The 21,670-nt window shown below is 42.5% G+C and overlaps 1 protein-coding gene across 6 annotated transcripts; it reads left to right on the top strand.

The window, feature by feature from the left end:
- The first annotated feature begins 1,946 nt into the window (after nt 1-1,946).
- On the top strand, nt 1,947-21,284 carry LOC110505866 (forkhead box protein O3). 6 transcript variants are annotated; one of them, XM_036962693.1, is made up of 5 exons: nt 1,947-2,180; nt 2,570-2,699; nt 2,827-3,407; nt 17,853-19,447; nt 19,541-21,284. In XM_036962693.1, exons 3-4 carry the CDS (start codon nt 2,865-2,867, stop codon nt 19,290-19,292), a joined length of 1,983 nt encoding a protein of 660 aa, XP_036818588.1. In that variant the 5' UTR covers nt 1,947-2,180; nt 2,570-2,699; nt 2,827-2,864; the 3' UTR covers nt 19,293-19,447; nt 19,541-21,284. The 6 variants fall into 6 exon arrangements, with proteins under 6 accessions (XP_036818588.1, XP_036818586.1, XP_036818585.1 ...); XM_036962691.1 differs by having other exon boundaries at nt 1,947-2,365; XM_036962692.1 differs by having other exon boundaries at nt 1,949-2,180; nt 2,570-2,708.
- Nucleotides 21,285-21,670: the final 386 nt, after the last annotated feature.

Genomic DNA, 21,670 nt, shown 5'->3' with positions numbered 1-21,670 from the left:
TCACAGTGGTTTTTGGTATTAACTTGCGTGTCATGAACGTGTCGAGTGGGGATAGAAAAAATCAACATGCGCACGATGGCGCACGCAGATGCAAGCTCTGAGCTGGTTTGATCAGAAGGTAAGACCGTATGAATTCAAGCCTTTGATTTTACTTTGCCATTGTACTTTACCAACTGACCATATGGGCCTCCTGAGTGGTGCAGTGGTCTAAGGCAGTGCTAGCTGTGCCACTAGAGGACTTGGTTCTAGTCCAGGCTCTGTCGCAGCTGGCTGTGACCGGGAGACCCATGGGGCGGCGCACAATTGGCCCAGCATCGTCCGGGTTAGTGGAAGGTTTGGCTGGCAGGGATATTCCTGTCCCATTGCAACTCCTGTGGTGGTCTGGGCACGCTGACATGGTCGCCAGGTGTACGGTGCTTCCTCCGACACGCTTCCGGGTTATGCAGGCATTGTGTCAAGAAGTTGTGCGGCTTGGCTGGGTTGTTTCGGGGGACGCACGGCTCTCGACCTTCGTCTCTCCCGAGTCAGTTCGGGAGTTGCAGCGATGGGACAGGACAGTAACTACCAATTGGGGAGAAAAAGGGGTCAAATAGTAAAAACTTTAAAAAATAAAATAAAAAGAATAATACAAACTGACTATATTGTGTAGAATATTTTCACATTAAACCTCTGGTATCCGTTGATTTTTTTTCTATATTTGATTAATTTACATTTACTATGCAGTACATGTACAGTATCTAGCGGGGGAATAGTGTGAATGGCTTTTGCAAAGAAGTCTTCAAGGGAATCCACTTGTACAAATGGAACTCCTTGATTGAAATCTGGTGATGAAAAGTATTGTTTATTTTAATAAGTGATGTACTGTATTATTTAATGAAAACGATCACTAAGAGAGAACTACTACAGTAGGGTGAATAATATCATGTATTTAAGGCTGCTTGTTTAATGTTGAAGGCAACATCCTGCCACCTACCTTCTTCATAGTCTTACATTTTATTTAGGAAACAGAGATTACTGTAGCCTGAGTACCAGTCTGTGATGTGCTTTCATGTCACCGCTTTGTCACTAATTGTCATGCCAAACAATTGGCTTGACAATAAGCAATGCAGTTGGCAAGCACACAAACAGATCTGGGACCAGGCTATAGAAGGAGACAACAGATCTGGGCCCAGGGTACAGATGGAGACAACAGATCTGGGCCAAGGCTATAGAAGGAGACAACAGATCTGGGAGCAGGCTAGGAAACATAGATTACTGGGCATAGCCTTGTAATTTTAGACAAGATGACATATCTTGACTGTGCAGTACCTTGTGTAATTTTGCCCTCCGAAGCGATTTCATGATCATAATAGTATTATAATTATTATTTTAAATTCCAAGTAAATACCTCTGTAATTCTGTAGAATTATGATGACACGTCGCTGTATTAAAGCTGCAATAACTTTTTGGGTGACCTGACCCAATTCGCATAGAAATTGAGTTATAGATCTGTAATTCCCATTGAAAGCAAGTCTACGAAGCGGTAGATATGTACTATGTGTGCTATTTCTATGCTTTCAGTTCTTACATTTCGTTTTTGGTTTTTGTACTTAAAGTTTTGTACACTAGCTTCTAGCTATTTTTGAAAATACAACATTTTTGGTTATTAAAAATATATTTCACAGTGGTTTAGATGGTACAATGATTCTCTACATTCTGAGTGCTTGTTTTGTCACATAAACGGAAATTAGAGTCCTGCATATTGCGCCTTTAAATGATACTATTGTGCTGCATTCAGGTGCTAGTCTGAACTAGGAAACTCGGAAATTTCAAATTAGCTAATTCATTGAACGCAGTACTTGATTAACTACCAGCAGTACCAAGTCGGAAATTGTCGAGTTCCGACTAGCACATGAACGCGGCATTAGTATGTTGCGTTCACTTAACGTCACTTGAAATGTTCCAACCTGTCAATGTGATGTGATACAGCGTGTCTCTTTAAAAGCCGATTCCTTTAGCGCAGGTCTGTTCTGTCCTCTGGGACTACTAGTTGCTAGGCTAATTGTATTGTACTACAGTGCTAGTAGCCAGTTAGAGGTGGAGTGTGTGGTGTGCACGACTACTCGAGATGAGGAGAGGAAGCACAGAGTCACAGACGGAGCGAATGTTTTATTTATTCGAATTTCGACATGCAACATTTTGTAAGTAGCTTAACTCTACAATTGGACTCGGTGCAAATGCTGAAAATGTCTCGATGGTAACCAGTAGCTAGCTCACTGGAGGCAGGGAAAGAAAGCTCTCGGTGGTGCTCTGCTCCTAGCTAAACGAATAATAAAGGACTTCGAAAGGAAATGGTCAAGATGGCAGCTGCATTCGGAATGTGAAGGTGCTAGTTTTACATTTTGATGTAACCCGCATATTGGAAATGGTTAAGAAACACGGGCAAACGGAACGCTGTTGATTGAGTAGCTAACGTTATCTATTCATTGAGGACGCGCTACACGCCATTCCCAAGATAAGGGATTCAATATAATTCCACCACCTAACGTATGTATTAACACATTTGATATATTTTTTTATTTTTACAAAGTACAAACAGACGCTGCAGTACTAGCTCAATGCACGTAAAAAAGGGGCTTTTAAGTCGCGCCATCAATTTTGCTGCGATCAGCAGAGAGAAGACAGTCGACTGTACGCACGTGGGGTTCCATCAGCTGGAGGTGTGGAATGTGGGTACTAGTTATTGTACTCATTGTTTTAATATGAGTCTGGTAATGTCATGCTGATATTATGCATGATAACCAAACAAATAACATTTTATTAATGGAATGCAATTTTGTTAATCAGTGTATACCGAATACAAGCGACAAACCAAGGAGAGGAATATGGCTGAAGTACCGCACAATGATATTGACATCGATCCGGACTTCGAGCCCCAGAAACGACCGAGGTCTTGTACCTGGCCTCTGCCTCGACCGGAGTCCAACACAGGGAAGCCCGAATCGAACGATGACATCATCCCGGAGGACGAGGAGGATTATGTCACAGCGCCCAGCATCTCAAGCTCCACTCCTGTCAACAATTTGAATGGTGGCATAACTATACCTCAGAACACAAATAACTTATCTGAACACCAAACCCTCCCCATCACCACTAAGAAAGAAGTACTAACCCCAACTTCAAAAGAGGAGGCCGGGTCTTCACAGACGCATGCTATCACAGCTCTCAATGGCCTGGCCTCCCAACCTAGGAAGTCCTCAACTCGAAGGAATGCCTGGGGGAACTACTCCTATGCGGACCTCATCGCCCAGGCCATAGAGAGCTCCCCGGACCAGAGGCTGACATTAGCCCAGATCTATGATTGGATGGTGAGATCTGTCGCTTACTTCAAGGACAAAGGGGACAGCAACAGCTCTGCAGGCTGGAAGGTAAGCAGTGGTAGTGGGGTGACATCACTGATATGGGAATTATGCGTTCAGTCAGAACACTAACGGAGCGCTGTGTGACTGAGCCCATGTGTTTTTAAGGTACACTGTCATCTGAAGGTGGCGTCTGAATTGATAAAGAAATACATTGCTTTCGCTTGGAGAAAATCCACCTTTTAGGTACATAATGTACATATTGTAGTGGACAGGTGTACACACACACACACACACACAGACACACACGCATGTTAAATACTTCATTTGAATCACATTACATCAAGAAGTATTCCAACATTTTAAAGGTGCATGCGACGCATTCAATCACATGCGGACCACAGTATGGTATGTTAGACCATGTCTCTCGGCGTGTATTAGACGAGATGGTTAGGCCCTAAATGGCATGAGGTGATGCTGTTCTTTTTAATGACAACCAACTAAGATTGGACAGTGTATGGCTGCCTGATTTAAGAACGGGGGGATCCCAGAATGTACCCAATCATCAGGGACTGCCCGCTCCCCCCGCAGAAAAAGATGCACCAATTGTCATTCAGCCCTCTTGATGAAGACCATTTGGAGAAATTGAGGACAATCAGGTGTTGTCTCGCGTTTAGGACAGAGACATGTACAGTGCATTGGGAAAGTTTTCAGACCCCTGGACTTTTTCCATGGTTTGTGACGTTACAGCCTTATTCTAAAATGGATTTAAAAACAAATTCCTCATCAATCTGCACAATACCCCATAATAACAAAGAAAAAACAGGTTTTGGAAATTTTTGCTAGTTTGTTAAATAGAAAATAGATTATTTTAAATTGTTTTATTTCACCTTCTATTTAACCAGGTAGGCCAGTTGAGAACAAGTTCTCATTTACAACTGCGACCTGGCCAAGATAAAGAAAAGCAGTGCGACACAGTTACACATGGGATAAACAAACGTACAGTCAATAACACAATAGAAAAATCTATATACAGTGTGAGAAAAATCTATATACAGTGTGAGAAAATTAAGTACGTTTAGGGAGGGAAGGCAATAAATAGGCCATAGTGGCAAAATAATTACAATTTAGCAATTAGCAACACTGGAGTGATAGATGTAGAGATACTGGGGTGCAAAGGAGCAAATAAATAAAACACCCAACTACCTAATCCCCATATTTATTTATTTGTGTACAGGTGTAATGGACAGTAAGCTGCTCTGACAGCTGATGCTTAAATTTAGTGAGGGAGATATGTCTCCAACTTCAGTGATTTTTGCAATTCATTCTAGTCATTGGCACCAGAGAACTGGAAGGAAAGCTGGCCAAAGGAGGTGTTGGCTTTGGAGATGACCAGTGAAATATACCTGCTGGAGCGCGTGCTACGGGTGGGTGCTGCTATGGTGACCGGTGAGCTGAGACAAGGTGGGGCTTTACCTTTGCCAGTGGGTTTGGCTGGCCCTCACTACATATTCGTCGCCAACGAGAGCATACAGGTCGCAGTAGTGGGTAGTATATGGGGCTTTTACGCTCTGTCGGGTTTGATGGGGAGTGTCGCTGCACAGCTATTTTCAGGTATCTCCAGAGATGTTTGACCGGGTTCAAGTCCGGGCTCTGGCTGTGCCACACAAGGACATCAAGACTTGCACAGAAGCCACCTCTGCCTCCCCCCAGCTTTTATTTCTTTCATCACGTTCCCAGTGGGTCAGAAGTTTACATACACTCAATTAGTATTTGGTAGCGTTGTCTTTAAATTGTTTAACTTGGGTAAAACATTTCGGGTAGCCTTCCACATGCTTCCCATAGTAAGTTGGGTAAATTTTGGCCCATTCCTCCTGACAGAGCTGAAGTAACTGAGTCAGGTTTGTAGGCCTCCTTGCTCACACACGCCTTTTCATTTCTGCCTACAAGCTTTCTATAGGCTTGAGGTCAGGGCTTTGTGATGGCAACTCCAATACCTTGACTTTGTTGTCCTTAAGCCATTTTGCCACAACTTTGGAAGTATGCTTGGGGTCATTGTCCATTTGGAAGACCCATTTGTGACCAAGATTTAACTGATGCCTTGAGATGTTGCTTCAATATATCCACACAATTTTCCATCCTCATGAAGCCATCTATTTTGTGAAGTGCACCAGTCCCTCCTGCAGCAAAGCAACCCCATAACATGATGCTGCCACCCCGTGCTTCACAGTTGTGATGGTGTTCTTTGGCTTGCAAGCCTTCCCCTTTTTCCTCCAAACATAACGATGGTCATTATGGCCAAACAGTTCTGTTTTTGTTTCATCAGACCAGACCATTTATCTAAGAAGTGATCTTTGTCTCCATGTGCAGTTGTAAACTGTAGTCTGGCTTTTTATGGCGGTTTTGGAGCAGTGGCTTCTTCCTTGCTGAGCGGTCTTTCAGGTTGTCGATATAGGACTCGTTTTACTGTGCATATTTATACTTTTGTACCTGTTTTGTCCAGCATCTTCACAAGGTCCTTTGCTGTTCTGGGATTGATTTGCACTTTTCGCACCAAAGTAAGTTAATCTCTAGGAGACAGAACGCGTCTCCTTCCTGAGCGGTATGACGGCTGCATGGTCCCATATTGTTTATACTAGCTTACTATTGTTTGTACAGATGAACGTGGTACCTTCAGGCATTTGGAAATTGGTCCCAAGGATGAACCAGTCTTCTGGAGGTCTACAATTTTTTTTCTGTGGTCTTGGCTGATTTCTTTTGATTTTCCCTTGATGTCAAGCAAAGAGTTTGAAAGTAGACCTTGAAATATATCCACAGGAACACCTCCAATTGACTCAGGCTAATTGACATAATTTATCAGAAATTTCTATAGCCATAGAATTTTCTGGAATTTTCCAAGCTGTTTAAAGGCACAGTCACCTTAGTGTATGTAAACTTCTGACCCACTGGAATTGTGGTACAGTGAATTATAAGTGAAATCATCCGTTTGTAAACAATTGTTGGAAAAAATACTTGTGTCTTGCTCAAAGTAGATGTCTGAACCGACTTGCCAAAACTATAGTTTGTTAACAATAAATTTGTGGAGTGGTTGTAACACTTGGGTTGGAGTCATTAATACTAGTTTATGTAAACTTCTGACTTCAACTGTGTATCTTGGTTTCATCAGACCAGAGAAAATAGTTTCTCATGGTCTGAGAGTCTTTAGGTGCGTTTTGACAAACGCCAAATGTGCTGCGTAGATGGTTGTCCTTCTGGAAGGTTCTCCCATCTCCACAGAGGACCTCTAGAGCTCTGTCAGAGTGACCATCAGGTTCTTGGTCCCTGACCAAGGCTCTTCTCCCCGATTGGCCGGGCAGCCAGCTCTAGGAACAGTCTTGATGGTTCCAAACTGCCATTTTAAGAATGATTCAGGCCACTGTGTTCTTGGGGGAAACTTCAATGCTGCTGAATTGTTTTGCTACCCTTCCCCAGATCTTTGCCTCGATACAATCCTGTCTCGGAGCTCTATGGACAATTCCTTTTCCTTGGCTTGGTTTTTGCTCTGACATGCACTGTCAACTGTGGGACCTTATATAGACAGGTGTGTGCCTTTCCAAATCATGTCCAATCAATTGAATTTACCACAGGCGGACTCCAATCAAGTTGTGGAAACATCTCAAGGATGATCAATGGAAACAGGATGCACCTGAACTCAATTTCGAGGTTCATAGCAAAGGGTCTGAATTCTAATGTAAATAAGGTTAAAAAAAAATCTTAATACATTTGTAAACATTTTTAAACCTGTTTTTGCGTTTTCATTATGAGGTATTGTGTGTAGATTGAGGAATTTAAAAAAAATCCGTTTTAGATTAAGGCTGTAATAAAATGTCAAGGGTTCTGAATACTTTACATTATTTCTCTGGTTTGGTTGAGTTGGGTTATAGGTTAATTGTTAGATCCACTTAATAGATCTACTTAATTTTAGATCCAGGCTAGGCTACTAGGATTCTGGAGTTCCTCTGACTGACACAGTTATAGGCAGGGTTTATGAAGTTTTGGTTGAGGTAACGACCCCTGATATCGTTTAATTTGATTTTTAACCTTCACCCTAACCACACTGCTAACCTTATGTCTAACCCTAGCTCTTAAACTTTCGGCGGCATTCTGCCTTCTAAGTTTTCAGCCATTAGCTTCGCCCACGTCTGTTTTGTGAACTACAATCCCGACGCTGTGTGTTGAACGTTTAGAAACATCGCTAATCTGTATATAAGGTCTGTAACATGGAGATTTGGCCGTGTGGGAACGCTAACCCTATAAAGAGTTGTGTAGTAATTGAACCTCTTTTTTAAAAAACGTATTTCCTGCTGATATCCCAAATATATGTTCTTTATTTCCAAAACAGTGCTGCAAGCGACGTGTTAATGTTTACATCAAGCATCAGGGTGCTTAACAAAACTCTCCCAGTCAGAAGATACTTTTGTCAATAGGCGCTAAAACAGTTTGCGTCTATGAATGGGGTAGCCTAACCTTAAATTCATAACATTGTAAAAATGAACTGAAAACGATCTAGCCGTTGTGGCTGTGGTAACTAGTGTCAACCTGAGACTAAGGGTATTTGCATGCAGTAGAGCAGTGTTGAGAGAGAGAGAGAGGGGAAAAAACCAACTCGGTCCTCAGGACCCCAAGGGGTACACGTTTTTGGCCGTAGTACTACACGGCTGGTTCAAATTACCAAAGCTTGTTGATTATTTTGAATCCACTGTGTAGTGCTAGGGCAAAAACCCAAACTTGCTCCCCTTGGCGTGCCGAGGACTGAGTCCGGGGAAACCGTGTAGTAAAGGACTTCAGGCCTGCAGGCCTCCATGCAAATCAATAATCACAACAAACTCTTCTTGTAACGGAATCTTTGTCACTAGTTGCAACTTTTAAAACACTTTAGGCTAACCAATTGTTTTGGGCTCCCAAGAGGAGAAGCGGTCTAAGGCACTGCATTACAGCGCTAGAGGCGTCATTACAGACCCTGGTTCAATTTCAGGCTGTATCACAACCGGCCATATTTGGGAGTCCATTAGGGTGGAGTACAATTGGCCCAGCGTCGTCTAGGTTAGGGTTTGGTCGGGGTAGACCGTCATTATAAATAAGAATTTGTCCTTAACTGACTTGCTTTTTATATATATATATATATATATATATATATATATATATATATATATATTTTTAAATAAATACAAAACTGCTAGTGATTTAAGTGGATTTATTAGAACAGTTGACAGTTACAAAATCATAACCAAGGGGCAGTTAAACACAAGTGTGTTCCAAATGAGTCCCTTTTTATAGTGATCTTGATTAGTTTGATTAGGCTACTGAGGACTAGTGGGACCCCCTTCCCAGGTATGATTAGGCTGCTGAGGACTAGTGGGACTCCCTTCCCAGGTATGATTAGGCTGCTGAGGACTAGTGGGACTCCCTTCCCAGGTATGATTAGACTAGTGGGACTCCCTTCCCAGGTTTGATTAGGCTGCTGAGGACTAGTGGGACTCCCTTCCCAGGTTTGATTAGACTAGTGGGACTCCCTTCCCAGGTTTGATTAGACTAGTGGGACTCCCTTCCCAGGTTTGATTAGACTAGTGGGACTCCCTTCCCAGGTATGATTAGACTAGTGGGACTCCCTTCCCAGGTATGATTAGACTAGTGGGACTCCCTTCCCAGGTATGATTAGACTAGTGGGACCCCCTTCCCAGGTTTGATTAGACTGCTGAGGACTAGTGGGACTCCCTTCCCAGGTACAGTGCCTTGCGAAAGTATTCGGCCCCCTTGAACTTTGCGACCTTTTGCCACATTTCAGGCTTCAAACATAAAGATATAAAACTGTATTTTTTTGTGAAGAATCAACAAGTGGGACACAATCATGAAGTGGAACGACATTTATTGGATATTTAAAACTTTTTTAACAAATCAAAAACTGAAAAATTGGGCGTGCAAAATTATTCAGCCCCCTTAAGTTAATACTTTGTAGCGCCACCTTTTGCTGCGATTACAGCTGTAAGTCGCTTGGGGTATGTCTCTATCAGTTTTGCACATCGAGAGACTGAAATTTTTTCCCATTCCTCCTTGCAAAACAGCTCGAGCTCAGTGAGGTTGGATGGAGAGCATTTGTGAACAGCAGTTTTCAGTTCTTTCCACAGATTCTCGATTGGATTCAGGTCTGGACTTTGACTTGGCCATTCTAACACCTGGATATGTTTATTTTTGAACTATTCCATTGTAGATTTTGCTTTATGTTTTGGATCATTGTCTTGTTGGAAGACAAATCTCTGTCCCAGTCTCAGGTCTTTTGCAGACTCCATCAGGTTTTCTTCCAGAATGGTCCTGTATTTGGCTCCATCCATCTTCCCATCAATTTTAACCATCTTCCCTGTCCCTGCTGAAGAAAAGCAGGCCCAAACCATGATGCTGCCACCACCATGTTTGACAGTGGGTATGGTGTGTTCAGGGTGATGAGCTGTGTTGCTTTTACACCAAACATAACGTTTTGCATTGTTGCCAAAAAGTTCAATTTTGGTTTCTTCTGACCAGAGCACCTTCTTCCACATGTTTGGTGTGTCTCCCAGGTGGCTTGTGGCAAACTTTAAACGACACTTTTTATGGATATCTTTAAGAAATGGCTTTCTTCTTGCCACTCTTCCATAAAGGCCAGATTTGTGCAATATACGACTGATTGTTGTCCTATGGACAGAGTCTCCCACCTCAGCTGTAGATCTCTGCAGTTCATCCAGAGTGATCATGGGCCTCTTGGCTGCATCTCTGATCAGTCTTCTCCTTGTATGAGCTGAAAGTTTAGAGGGACGGCCAGGTCTTGGTAGATTTGCAGTGGTCTGATACTCCTTCCATTTCAATATTATCGCTTGCACAGTGCTCCTTGAGATGTTTAAAGCTTGGGAAGTCTTTTTGTATCCAAATCCGGCTTTAAACTTCTTCACAACAGTATCTCGGACCTGCCTGGTGTGTTCCTTGTTCTTCATGATGCTCTCTGCGCTTTTAACGGACCTCTGAGACTATCACAGTGCAGGTGCATTTATACGGAGACTTGATTACACACAGGTGGATTGTATTTATCATCATTAGTCATTTAGGTCAACATTGGATCATTCAGAGATCCTCACTGAACATCTGGAGAGAGTTTGCTGCACTGAAAGTAAAGGGGCTGAATAATTTTGCACGCCCAATTTTTCAGTTTTTGATTTGTTAAAGTTTGAAATATCCAATAAATATCGTTCCACTTCATGATTGTGTCCCACTTGTTGTTGATTCTTCACAAAAAAATACAGTTTTATATATTTGTTTGAAGCCTGAAATATGGCAAAAGGTTGCAAAGTTCAAGGGGGCCGAATACTTTCGCAAGGCACTGTATGATTAGGCTGCTGAGGACTAGTGGGACTCCCTTCCCAGGTTTGATTAGGCTACTGAGGACTAGTGGGACTCCCTTCCCAGGTATGATTAGGCTACTGAGGACTAGTGGGACTCCCTTCCCAGGTATGATTAGGATACTGAGGACTAGTGGGACTCCCTTCCCAGGTATGATTAGGCTGCTGAGGACTAGTGGGACTCCCTTCCCAGGTATGATTAGGCTGCTGAGGACTAGTGGGACTCCCTTCCCAGGTTTGATTAGGCTATTCATTAGTGCACACCGTAGCAAAATGTTTTGCAATGTCCCATAAATGCTTTGTTTTGTTTTTTTCCCCGAGTTCAGGTAGTAGGTCTCTGTTTTGGCCCGTTTGCTTCCGCTTGGTTCGAAGTGAGTACACCCCAGGCCTCTCCTAGTGCCCTTATGTGGTTAAACGCAGTCTAGTCAGTCTATGTTGGTCTGCAAGGCTCTCTGCTCTCTCTCGTCTCCTGCCTCGGTTTCATTCCAGGGATTAGTTTGGCCTGGAAAACCAATCCATCCGTCATGGAATCAAGTCTAATGAAAGCTTCAGCTTTGCTGGATTGAAATGGGGGGGGGGGTCTGGAAATAGAAATAACCTAGGTTTGTAATCCGTTACAACTGTTGGATGCGGAATAGAGGTTTGTCTCCATTTAAATCACATTTTATTGGTTACAAACACATATTTAGCAGATGTTATTGGTTACATACACATATTTAACAGATGTTATTGGTCACATACACATATTTAACAGATGTTATTGGTTACATACACATATTTAACAGATGTTATTGGTTACATACACATATTTAACAGATGTTATTGGTCACATACACATATTTAGCAGATGTTATTGGTCACATACACGTTTAGCAGATGTTATTGGTCACATACACATATTTAGCAGATGTTATTGGTCACATACACATATTTAGCAGATGTTATTGCGGGTGTAGTGAAACGCTTGTTTTCCAGAAGACATTGGAAAGGAATAATGATCATAGTGATAACATAGGGCTGGGTCATATATCAAACTCATTAAATTAATTTGTATTTGTTTTGCAGGATATTCCTAATGCGTGTATTTTTTATTATTTGTATTTTTTTAATGAGCATTTGTCTGCTGGTTCGTTCATGTTGTCTTTTTGGTCTCCTCTATTTAACTCCTGTGCTGTGTGTACCTTCCCATTTACACCAGAGATCTGGATATAATGAGGAGATGCTCATGTCTCCGTCCTAACAATAGGAGTTGTGCTGAAGGCAGGTGACAAGTTTAGGTCCAAAATAAGCCCATAGAAACACATTGGGCTTATTTTGGCGAGAGTGAAACCTCTCGCTTCACCTCTTCCTGTTTACACACACCAATCCTCTCCCCCTGCCACACACTACAACAAAGATGAGAGATCACTTCTTCTCTGACGAGCGGTTTGAACTCGCCATTTGAGATTTGGTCCGACCAGATCAATCATTTGGGCTTAAACACACGAAGACATGATTTGACTGTAATAGATGACTTTTTAATGACACCCTTATGTCTCAAATTACATGCGGCGCAGACACTACTCAAATAGGAGTATCTATGAACCTTTATTCATTCTAGAAAACGTTTGCTCAGTGTGTCGTGTTTATTGCGGTACCACACACCACTAACAGCATTTTAGCCGAAGACTGTTATACTAGCAGTCTAGTCTGTGCAATAAGCATAAACACAATTTATATAAGGAATTGGCAACTCGTTCTCAATCTGAGAAATAAGGTAGGCCAATTGATTTCAACATCTGAACAAGGTGGACAGGTTAGCATGCTGTTCAATAAGTTGAGATGGACAGAAGGGTGTGTTCATAACCCTGTTAGATAGCAAATGGATCCAATTTGGCTCAACTTTAAATATGAAGATTAGCTGGCTACTCACTAGCATGTGTGCTTGAGTGATCGTTTACGAGACGTTTGTTCATTTTCTGTAATGCCCTGCTACACGTTAGTAAAATCAAATTGTATTTGTCACATGCGCCGAATACAATTGATGTAACCTTTACCGTGACATGCATGCTTACGAGCCATTCCCAACGATGCAGTTTAAAATAAAACAATCTTACAAGAGGAATGAAAGGGCATTTTCTTAAGACTTCAAAGCCACATCCGTAATTATTGCAAAAAAGGGTAAACTGTTTGGATGAAATTATCATTGTCGAAGGTTTATTTTTAGCCCAGGTATAAGCCCTGAATTCGTTTATTGCTGACTGTTTGAAATAGTGTATTTGACCTTTTTTAACTTTTTTTTTTATTGTACAACAAAGCTTATTTGGGGAACATTTTAATAAGGCCCATGTCTGCACCCATGTGGAAATCTAATTAGCATAATACAAAAATCACCATTATAAATCCATCACTTTAAGCTAGAGATCTGTGTTTTTTTTGGTTGTGTCCCAATCCACCACATCTGCCTATATAACACTTCCGCATCTGCGTTGAAATGACCGAGCTAGAGCGGTGTGTGTCAGACCATGAGACATCGGTCTTCTCACGATCGTCTGAACAGTTTGGGTTACACAATAATATAACCCCTCTGTGTAAAGGTGAGACTCTCACCAACACATACATGGTGGTTATACACAGGCTTCACAACATCTGTCTTAAGGTCCCCCGGTACCGTTTGGTTAATGAAGGTATTCAGACCCCTTCACTTTTTCCACATTTTGTCACGTTACAGCCTTTTTCAAATGTATATTAAATTATTATTTTTTTCTCATCAATCTTCACACAACACCCAACAATGACAAATGTATTTGTTTTTATATACATTTGCAAAAATATCACATTTACACAAGTATTCAGACCCTTCCCTCAATGAAAACCCATTCCTAAAGAGGTTTTCAAAGACCTGTTTCAGAATCATGGCATCTGGGAAGTTTCTCCCATTCTTCTGTAGTTCCCCTCAAATTCTGTCAGGTTGGCTGGGGAGCATAACTGCACAGCTATTTTCAGGTCTCTACAGAGATGTTCGACCGGGTTCAAGTCCGGGCTCTGGCTGGACCACTCAAGGACATTCAGAGACTTGTCCCGAAGCCACTCCTACTGTCTTGGCTGTGTGCTTAGGGTCGTAGTCCTGTTGGAAGGTAAATCTTCACCCCAGTCTGAGGTCCTGAGTGCCCTGGAGCAGGTTTTCATCAAGGATCTCTCTACTTTGCTCCGTTCATTTTTCCCTCGATCCTGGCTGGTCTCCCTGCTGCTGAAAAACTTCCCCACAGCATGACGCTACCACCATGCTTCACCATAGGGATGGTATTGGCTAGGTGCTAAGTGCTGCCTGGTTTCCTCTAGACGTGACGCATGGCATTCAGGCCAGAGACTCTTGTTTCTCATGGTCTGAGAGTCTTTAGGTGCCTTTTGGCAAACTCCAAGGAGGCTGTCAGGTGGAGCCTGGCCACTACTGTAAAGGCCTGATTGGTGGAGTGCTGCAGAGATGGTTGTCCTTCTGGAAGGTTCTCCCTTCTCCACAAAGGAACTCTGGAGCTCTGTCAGTGACCATCATGTTCTTGGCACCTCCCTGACCAAGGCCCTTCTCCCCCAATTGCTCAGTTTGGCCGGGCGGCCTGCTCTAGGAAGAGTTTTGGTGGTTACAAACTTCTTCATTTAAGACTCAACTGTGGGACATTTATCATCCTTTATAGGCCGGTGTCTGCCTTTCCATATCATGTCCAATCAATTGAATTTACCACAGGTGGACTCAAATCAAGTTGTAGGAACATATCAAGGATGATAAATGGAAACAGGAAGCATCTGAGCTATATTTCAAAATTCATAGCAAAGGGTCTGAATACTTATGTAAATAAGGTATTTCTGTTTTATTTTTTGAATACATTTGCAAAAATGTAACCTATTCACTTCGTTATTATGAGGTATTATGTTTGAAAAAAGAAAATGTAAATCAATTTTAGAATAAGGCTGTAACATAACAATGTTGAGAAAGTGAAGGGAGATGAATACTTTCCGAATGTGCTGTATAGAGACTTAGTAACAAATAAGGGGTGAAATTCATGTAAAAATACATGTACATATTATCTCTGATGTACAGTAGTTAATCCAGCTCACACTGTGATATCGCTGTTTTGTCATACACCAGTTCTTGTATTCAACCTTGAATGTAGTTTTTATTTAACCTTGCAGTCAACCCAACTCGTTCAACATGTAACTAACCTTATTTTTAGAGTATTGATTCTATGCATTGTGAAGCTTGCTGGATGGATCACCAACCCTTTTGCTGTAGCTATTGTAGGCATGTGACGGTTCTGGAGTTTTGGGTAACGATGAATTGTCTTGCAATTGACCGTAATCATTTTGGTTTGAGAGATGTTGAGCTTGTAATCCATCATAATGCGTCTTTGACAATGAGCTATGAAATCCTTAATTAATACAACACATTTTTGGTGAAACCCACTTCTCAAAAACAAATGGTTTTGACCACTTGAAACTTTTGGAAACAAAGATTTTTACTCCCGACTGTACCATTGTACTGCGCTCGTCCAAAAATGAACAACTTTACCCTCCATGTAGAAAGTATAAACTGCTATTAGGGTAACTGTCTACTTAAGACCGTTATGCGTTTTTGTTCACCTTATTGTCTGTAATTGTTGGTTACTTACACGATAATACCATAATTGTGCCAGCCCTAGCTAATTGTGCCAGCCCTAGCTAATTGTGCCAGCCCTAGCTAATTGTGCCAGCCCTAGCTAATTGTGCCAGCCCTAGCTAATGCTCTGATGCAGTGTTATGGGCCTACCTACTACGATTAGCTTTAAATCAATGGAAGGCTTGCCATTGGCAGTTGTGCTCCATACCTCCTTTTTTTCATTGGCTGGTGGCCTGAGCACAATCAATCAGCTGACTGGAAACTGTTGGTCAGCAGTGAGATAGCAGGAGAGCCTGAGAGAAGTAGGGGTGGGGGGGGGGGGGGGGGGGTGTAGAGGGTGACAGATATGTGGGATGGAGGAAGAGCGAGAAGTGTGAGGGAGAGGCCCGGTCTGTTCACAAGGCTTTGCTTAAAGGCTGCTGCCGGCTGCTGCTGTGCGCTGACAGGGTGGGGGAAGGGAGCACTAACTACACTGGGTGCTTTTGGCACAGTCTTTCTACAGGAAGCACGTACAGTATAGAGATCACATTTTAGATGTCATATCTTTTCACTCTGCAATTCCATCAGAGGATCCATAGGATGTTGCTTAGTTGACTTGATTTTGATAGATTTTCCACAACTGGAAGAGGGTTGTTTACCATGTGTTTGTTTAATGTCATATCAGTGACGAAAGCAGAATTAATTACAAGGTATTCAGTTCACAGGCCTCGTGGTAGTGTTGCACACGTCGACTGACATGGGGATGGACATCTTTTTTTAAATTTTATAGATGTGGCCACGTTGGCCAGCCAGCTAGCCTACTGGTGTGACAGGTTTGAAGAGAAAGCCAACATGCGTACCCCTGTTTCTTTCTCCACGCGGAAGAGCACTTGGGAGAGAAATGCGAAGTCTGCACGCTGCACAATACTTTTTTGAGGAGGTTTTCATATACATGGGCTGGGACTTGTCGCTGCCTGAGGGTTGTGGGAAATGTTATTCCTACTCTTCCATAGCGGGCTTGAGTTCCAACTACATAGCTTGGCAACAAAGCCATTCATTTAACTGAATAGTCAACGTGAAGTTCCAAGATCTTGGAAAAGCCTAGAATGTGGGAGTGGAAAGGGGCTTTTGACCGTCTCGGCCACAAATAATTACCTTCCTTTTGACATCAGTCCCGGCTGAGCTAAAACAAAAAAACACCTAGAGGCTTTGTATAGTTTTTTGAGGCATCACAACAATCAAATGTTTATATTCTATGACTTGGCCTACAAGGAAAAGTTCTGGATTGGGCTACATGGGTCCTCAAGAATGAGCCTTTGTAGTTTGATTGTATTTTCCTTAATGTATAATCGAAATGATGTAACAAAGAATACATTTTGGATCTTAATGAGGTAGGTTTGTGTTACCCTGATCCGCTAACCTTAGTCATGACCACCTTTCCAGGCTAGTCCATAAAAGAAAGACGGGCTGAGTTATTAAGAGTTAAGGAGAAGAGAAGCATGTTTAACTCCTTACTGACTGGGTGATGAAAAGGTTAACGGGTTGGTGTAACCCTGTAATTAATTGGCTTGGAGTAAGCGAGGGCTTTGCTAACAGTTTGATTTCACAAGACCAGCCCATTGACCCAAAGTAAAATCTAGACCGGCTTGGTCAGGCCCAATGACACACAGTACATCGTGGACAGGCTTGGTCAGTCATATCTCTCACATCACAGAACTTCCCAGCTTTGTAGACTATTAGGTGATTCTAGCGGAATGCTTACCGAAGGCTATTATGCAGAAAAAATTAAACCTAAAACCATATGGGACATATCTAATTTGTATACCACCAATCAAGCGGTCAGCTAACGCTACCCTAAATGGGAGACTAGAACCACTCCCATCCATACATCTCATTAGCCCAGCCCTCTGAGCCCTGGTGCTGCAGTGCCGGAGATGACTTACTGCGCTGGTTCCTCTGCAGCACTCTGTTAGTGTAGCCTGAATACAGACTTTCATTTAAACGCTACATGGTTGAGAATATCTCCAGGGAACGCCATTAGACCTTTTCCAGAAGACAGAAAATAGGTCACAGCTGCAGTAGAATACTGTATCTCCCAGAAGACAAACACATTGTGTAACTAACTGCAGTGGAATACTGTATCCATATATTGTAATACTGTAATAACCAGTGTATATTAGTGTTTCCTCCTTTTATTTAGCTTTTCTGCTTAGTGCCCAGTTTGTTTAATTGAGTACAGAGGTTGTGGAGAATATCATAAGTCTCCATATGAATAACAACTTTTTGGAGCGAAGTTACCACTTACCGCCAATAATCTTTAACATCAAAGATAATTCACAAATTTGCATCAGCAATTAAATCAAAACTGCTAAATCCAAGTGTATTGGGCTCACACCATTAAAAAAATGATCACGTTATAGTGTTGCTCTTAAACCTGTGTAGTAACACTAATTACACAACTGAAGTGACCTAATTCTAACCAACCCTTTCCTCTGTCTCCAGAACTCCATCCGACACAACCTCTCTCTCCACAGTCGATTTATGCGGGTGCATAATGAAGGAACGGGGAAGAGTTCCTGGTGGATGGTCAACCCAGAGGTTGGGAAAAGTGGCAAAGCTCCACGACGACGGGCCGTATCCATGGACAACGGCAACAAGCTGATCAAAGGTGCTCGAGGCCGAGCCGCGAAGAAGGCATCTCTAGGCCTACAGACCTTCCAAGATGGCAGCTCCGAGAGTTTATCTTTGTCCTCTAGCCTGTCCAAGTGGACAGGAAGTCCGACGTCTCGCAGCAGCGACGAACTGGACACCTGGACAGACTTCAGGTCACGTACCAACTCCAACGCCAGCACGGTCAGTGGCCGCCTCTCCCCTATCCTGGCCAACCCGGAACTGGACGAGCCTCTGGATGACGACTCGATCGCGCCCCTCTACTCCAGTCCCAGCAGATTGTCCCCCTCCACCGCCACCCTCGGTCTGGGCGACATGGCCCTTACTATGAACCTCAACGACGGGCTCCCTGACCACCTGATGGGCGACTTTCTTGACAACATCAGCCTGACGGCGTCCCAGCAGCCCCAGGGGCAGGAAGTGGAGAGCAGAACCAATCAGACGGGGAGCTCAGTGTTTACCTACACGTGTCCAGGAAGCAGCAGTAGTCTGGTCGTCCCGTCCTCCGGCAGCTTCGGCCCTCCCGGCACCATCTTCCTGCTCAGCCCTCCACCCTCCTCAGTGGCCTCCCTACGTCAGTCCCCCATGCAGACCATCCAGGAGAACCACCAAGCTTCCTTCTCCTGCCTGTCCTCTCGTTTCAACAACCACCACACTCTGCAAGACCAAATGAACCTGGAGACCCATGGCAGCCATGTCAGTGACGTCATGCTCACACACTCTGACCCGATGATGTCACAAGCCAGCGCCTCTGTGACTTTGCCCCTGAATTACCAGCGGAATGCTATGCTACTCCGCAAGGACCCTATGTCATCATCAATCCGGGACTGTGCTGCAGGTCCAAATTCACAGACTCCCCCAGTGCCCGGTTGGTGGGCTCAGGCTGGCTTGTCAACACCTGACAATGAAATCTTGTGCTCAAGCAATGAATTGGCCCAGCAGGCCAACCAGATTCTCCAGCACCTCCCATCTCCCAGTAGAAATTATTGTATGCAGCTTGGTGGCTCTGGTACCAACGGCAGATCTGGAAGCCTTTTGCAGTTGAATGCTCAGGACCACTTCCCAATACCTTCAGACCCTGATCTGGAGGTGTTCAACGGCAGGCCGGACTGTGACATACGTAATGAGCTGATGGACGCTGACTGCCTTGGCTTATGTTTTGACCGCTCTCCCCTGCGCTCTGGTACTCAGACCACTAATAACTTAAGTACAGGAGGGGGATTCTCCAGCTCCAAACAAACCTCTTCTTCCCCAAGCTGGGTTCCAAGCTAGCTGAGGTAGTGTCCTACCCAGTGCCCGGTTTCAGAACAGTGTCAGGCTTGGGGACAGTTTGAATTTCAGTTAAGGAAATTCAATGGAATTTGTGTACTTGCTGAATTGACATGGAATTGAACCCAACCCTGATCAGTATAGAGTGATCATTGCAGGTGAGCTTTCATAACTCATGCATATTGTGCAACTTGATTGTATAGCAGGGCTAAGTGTCAAGTATTCAATGATTTTCTTGTTTTTATTATCAGGCATTCCATATCTAGAACTGCAAGTGTCTGGAAGACAAGATGGAGAGGAGCTTCTTTGTACCCTAAACCATGTTCCAAAAACAAGGAAGCTTGAGTCTGATTTCAGGGCATGTATTCACAAACCGTCTGCCAGTAGAAGGGATGGTCTAGGACCAGGACCACTCTTATTCATAATGATCTGAAAGGCAAAAACGGATATTAGATTAGCACTCGTGCTTTGTGAATACAGGCCCTGGACTGTAGAGCTGTGTCTAATCTGTTGGAAGTTGGGACAGTGACAATTAGTTTTTATTTTTTTTAATAAAAAACAACCTTTTTTAACACCAGTGTTATCAGTGGGATTTTAGATGTAAATGTGAAAGACACTGCTTTTAAGTCTCAGGGATTTGTCCTTATGTGGTGGATTGTAAACACTTTTTACCCTGCTTTCCCATGTCATATTTCTTAACCAACCATGAACCAACGCTATTTTTACCAAACCATTTGTCAGTCCAGTGGTTGACTGCCTGTTTACATCTAACAAGCTCCAGCGAATGTGACCTTTTTTTGTTGTAGATACTCGATTCAGCTTTTTGTGCTTTTACTGGTGTGTTCTCAGCAGAAAAGAGGACAAAATAAACAATTGTTTTTAAAAAGCCTTGCATCAGTGCACAATTCCATACACCTATATAATAATGAGTAATATCAAGTCCAAGGTAATCCACATTGTGTTGATTGTACTGTATGTAACTTGTGTTTAATTTTCTTCAGTGATTTTAGTATTCAATACTCCTGTGATAAACCCTCAGAAGGATGACAAGTTTCTGCTTGTAAAGGGGGGGGGACCTGATCCTAGATCAGCACTCCAAATCTGACACTTTTTTTACAGCTTACAAAAATCAATTTCTTCTGAACATTTACATTGAATAAGCATTTACTCATGCTAAATATTGACATATAGGCTAGGCCTAAAATATGAATATGGAAAATAACATTACATGTAGAATCAGAAGCAATAAACTCTCAATGTTCTGAATTATTGCCCAAAAAATATATAAGTCAATATTTTGAGTAGATTTCCCACATGGAGTAGGATTACGTGACGCGATGTTAACTAACTTCATAGTAACACCAAAGGAGGTCTTGGTAATTAATTTTGACGGATTTAAACTCCTAATACAACATATTTAGAATACAGTGATTGGTTTTGGGATGGTTAACCATTTGACAGGCTGTTTTTATGCTGAAACAAGTTGTTTGTATCATTAAAGGAGCAATCTGCAGATTGACGGAGCATCTTGCTATGTCTGTTTATAGACTTTTAAATGAATGATGCATACCCCTTGATTCTTGAACGTAACAAGAGATGCTTACCTCAACTGTCGTAACCCATTAAACCCAACATGTAAACAAACACTATATAGCCTCAGCATGGTTGAAACCAAATCAGTGGTGGAGGTGTCCTCTTTGTTGTTGTTCAAACTGCAGATTGCGTCTTTAAAGTAATTAACACTACTACACGTACTGTAGATCAACACCCTGCCTACCTGTTCTTATTTACCTCACCGGTCCTCCATCAATTGCTTCTACATTGCTTGCTGTTTGAGTTGTGACATCTGCGGATGTAAAATACATTTATAAATAAATTTGATTGACCACAACCATATTTGATTTCGGTTGGCTTTTCCTCATGTATTTTTCCACTTTGCATTATGTTATGTATGTCTGAGAAATGGTGCATGTCAATAAAAGCTTTGTGAAGCACTATAATTGTCTTAAATGGATGTTATTCTTCTATTGTATTGAATATTTATATCAATCTCAATGTGTATTTAAAAATGTTTACTCTGAAGGTCTCTGTTCTGAGACAAAGGGAAGTCTTTCACTAGATCGTTATTAGATTTCCTATATGTCATTTGTCCTCAGACATCCTGCTATAGGAAATGGTTGCTAAGGAGACATGCTGCTATAAAATGGGGGGGGGGGGGGTTGCATCCAGATTCTGTGCATTTCTATAGTTCTGTTTTGTTGGGATAGGAATACAATGCTGTGTGGAGACCAACTTGATTCATAAATTCAACAACAAACCATATTTCATTATTGTTAATCATCTATCCACAGTCATTGATTCATTGTGCAGTTCAGTCCAGG

Source organism: Oncorhynchus mykiss, chromosome 25, assembly GCF_013265735.2.
Source record: "Oncorhynchus mykiss isolate Arlee chromosome 25, USDA_OmykA_1.1, whole genome shotgun sequence".
NCBI lineage: Eukaryota > Metazoa > Chordata > Actinopteri > Salmoniformes > Salmonidae > Oncorhynchus > Oncorhynchus mykiss.
This window is presented reverse-complemented; position numbering and strand designations above follow the sequence as displayed.

Bases quoted from the DNA above. Each gene is read 5' to 3' on its own strand.
- LOC110505866 (XM_036962693.1), top strand. From the start codon at position 2,865: ATGGCTGAAGTACCGCACAATGATATTGACATCGATCCGGACTTCGAG. The intron at 3,408-17,852 runs GTAAGCAGTGGT...CTCTGTCTCCAG, and splicing joins ACAGCTCTGCAGGCTGGAAG to AACTCCATCCGACACAACCT.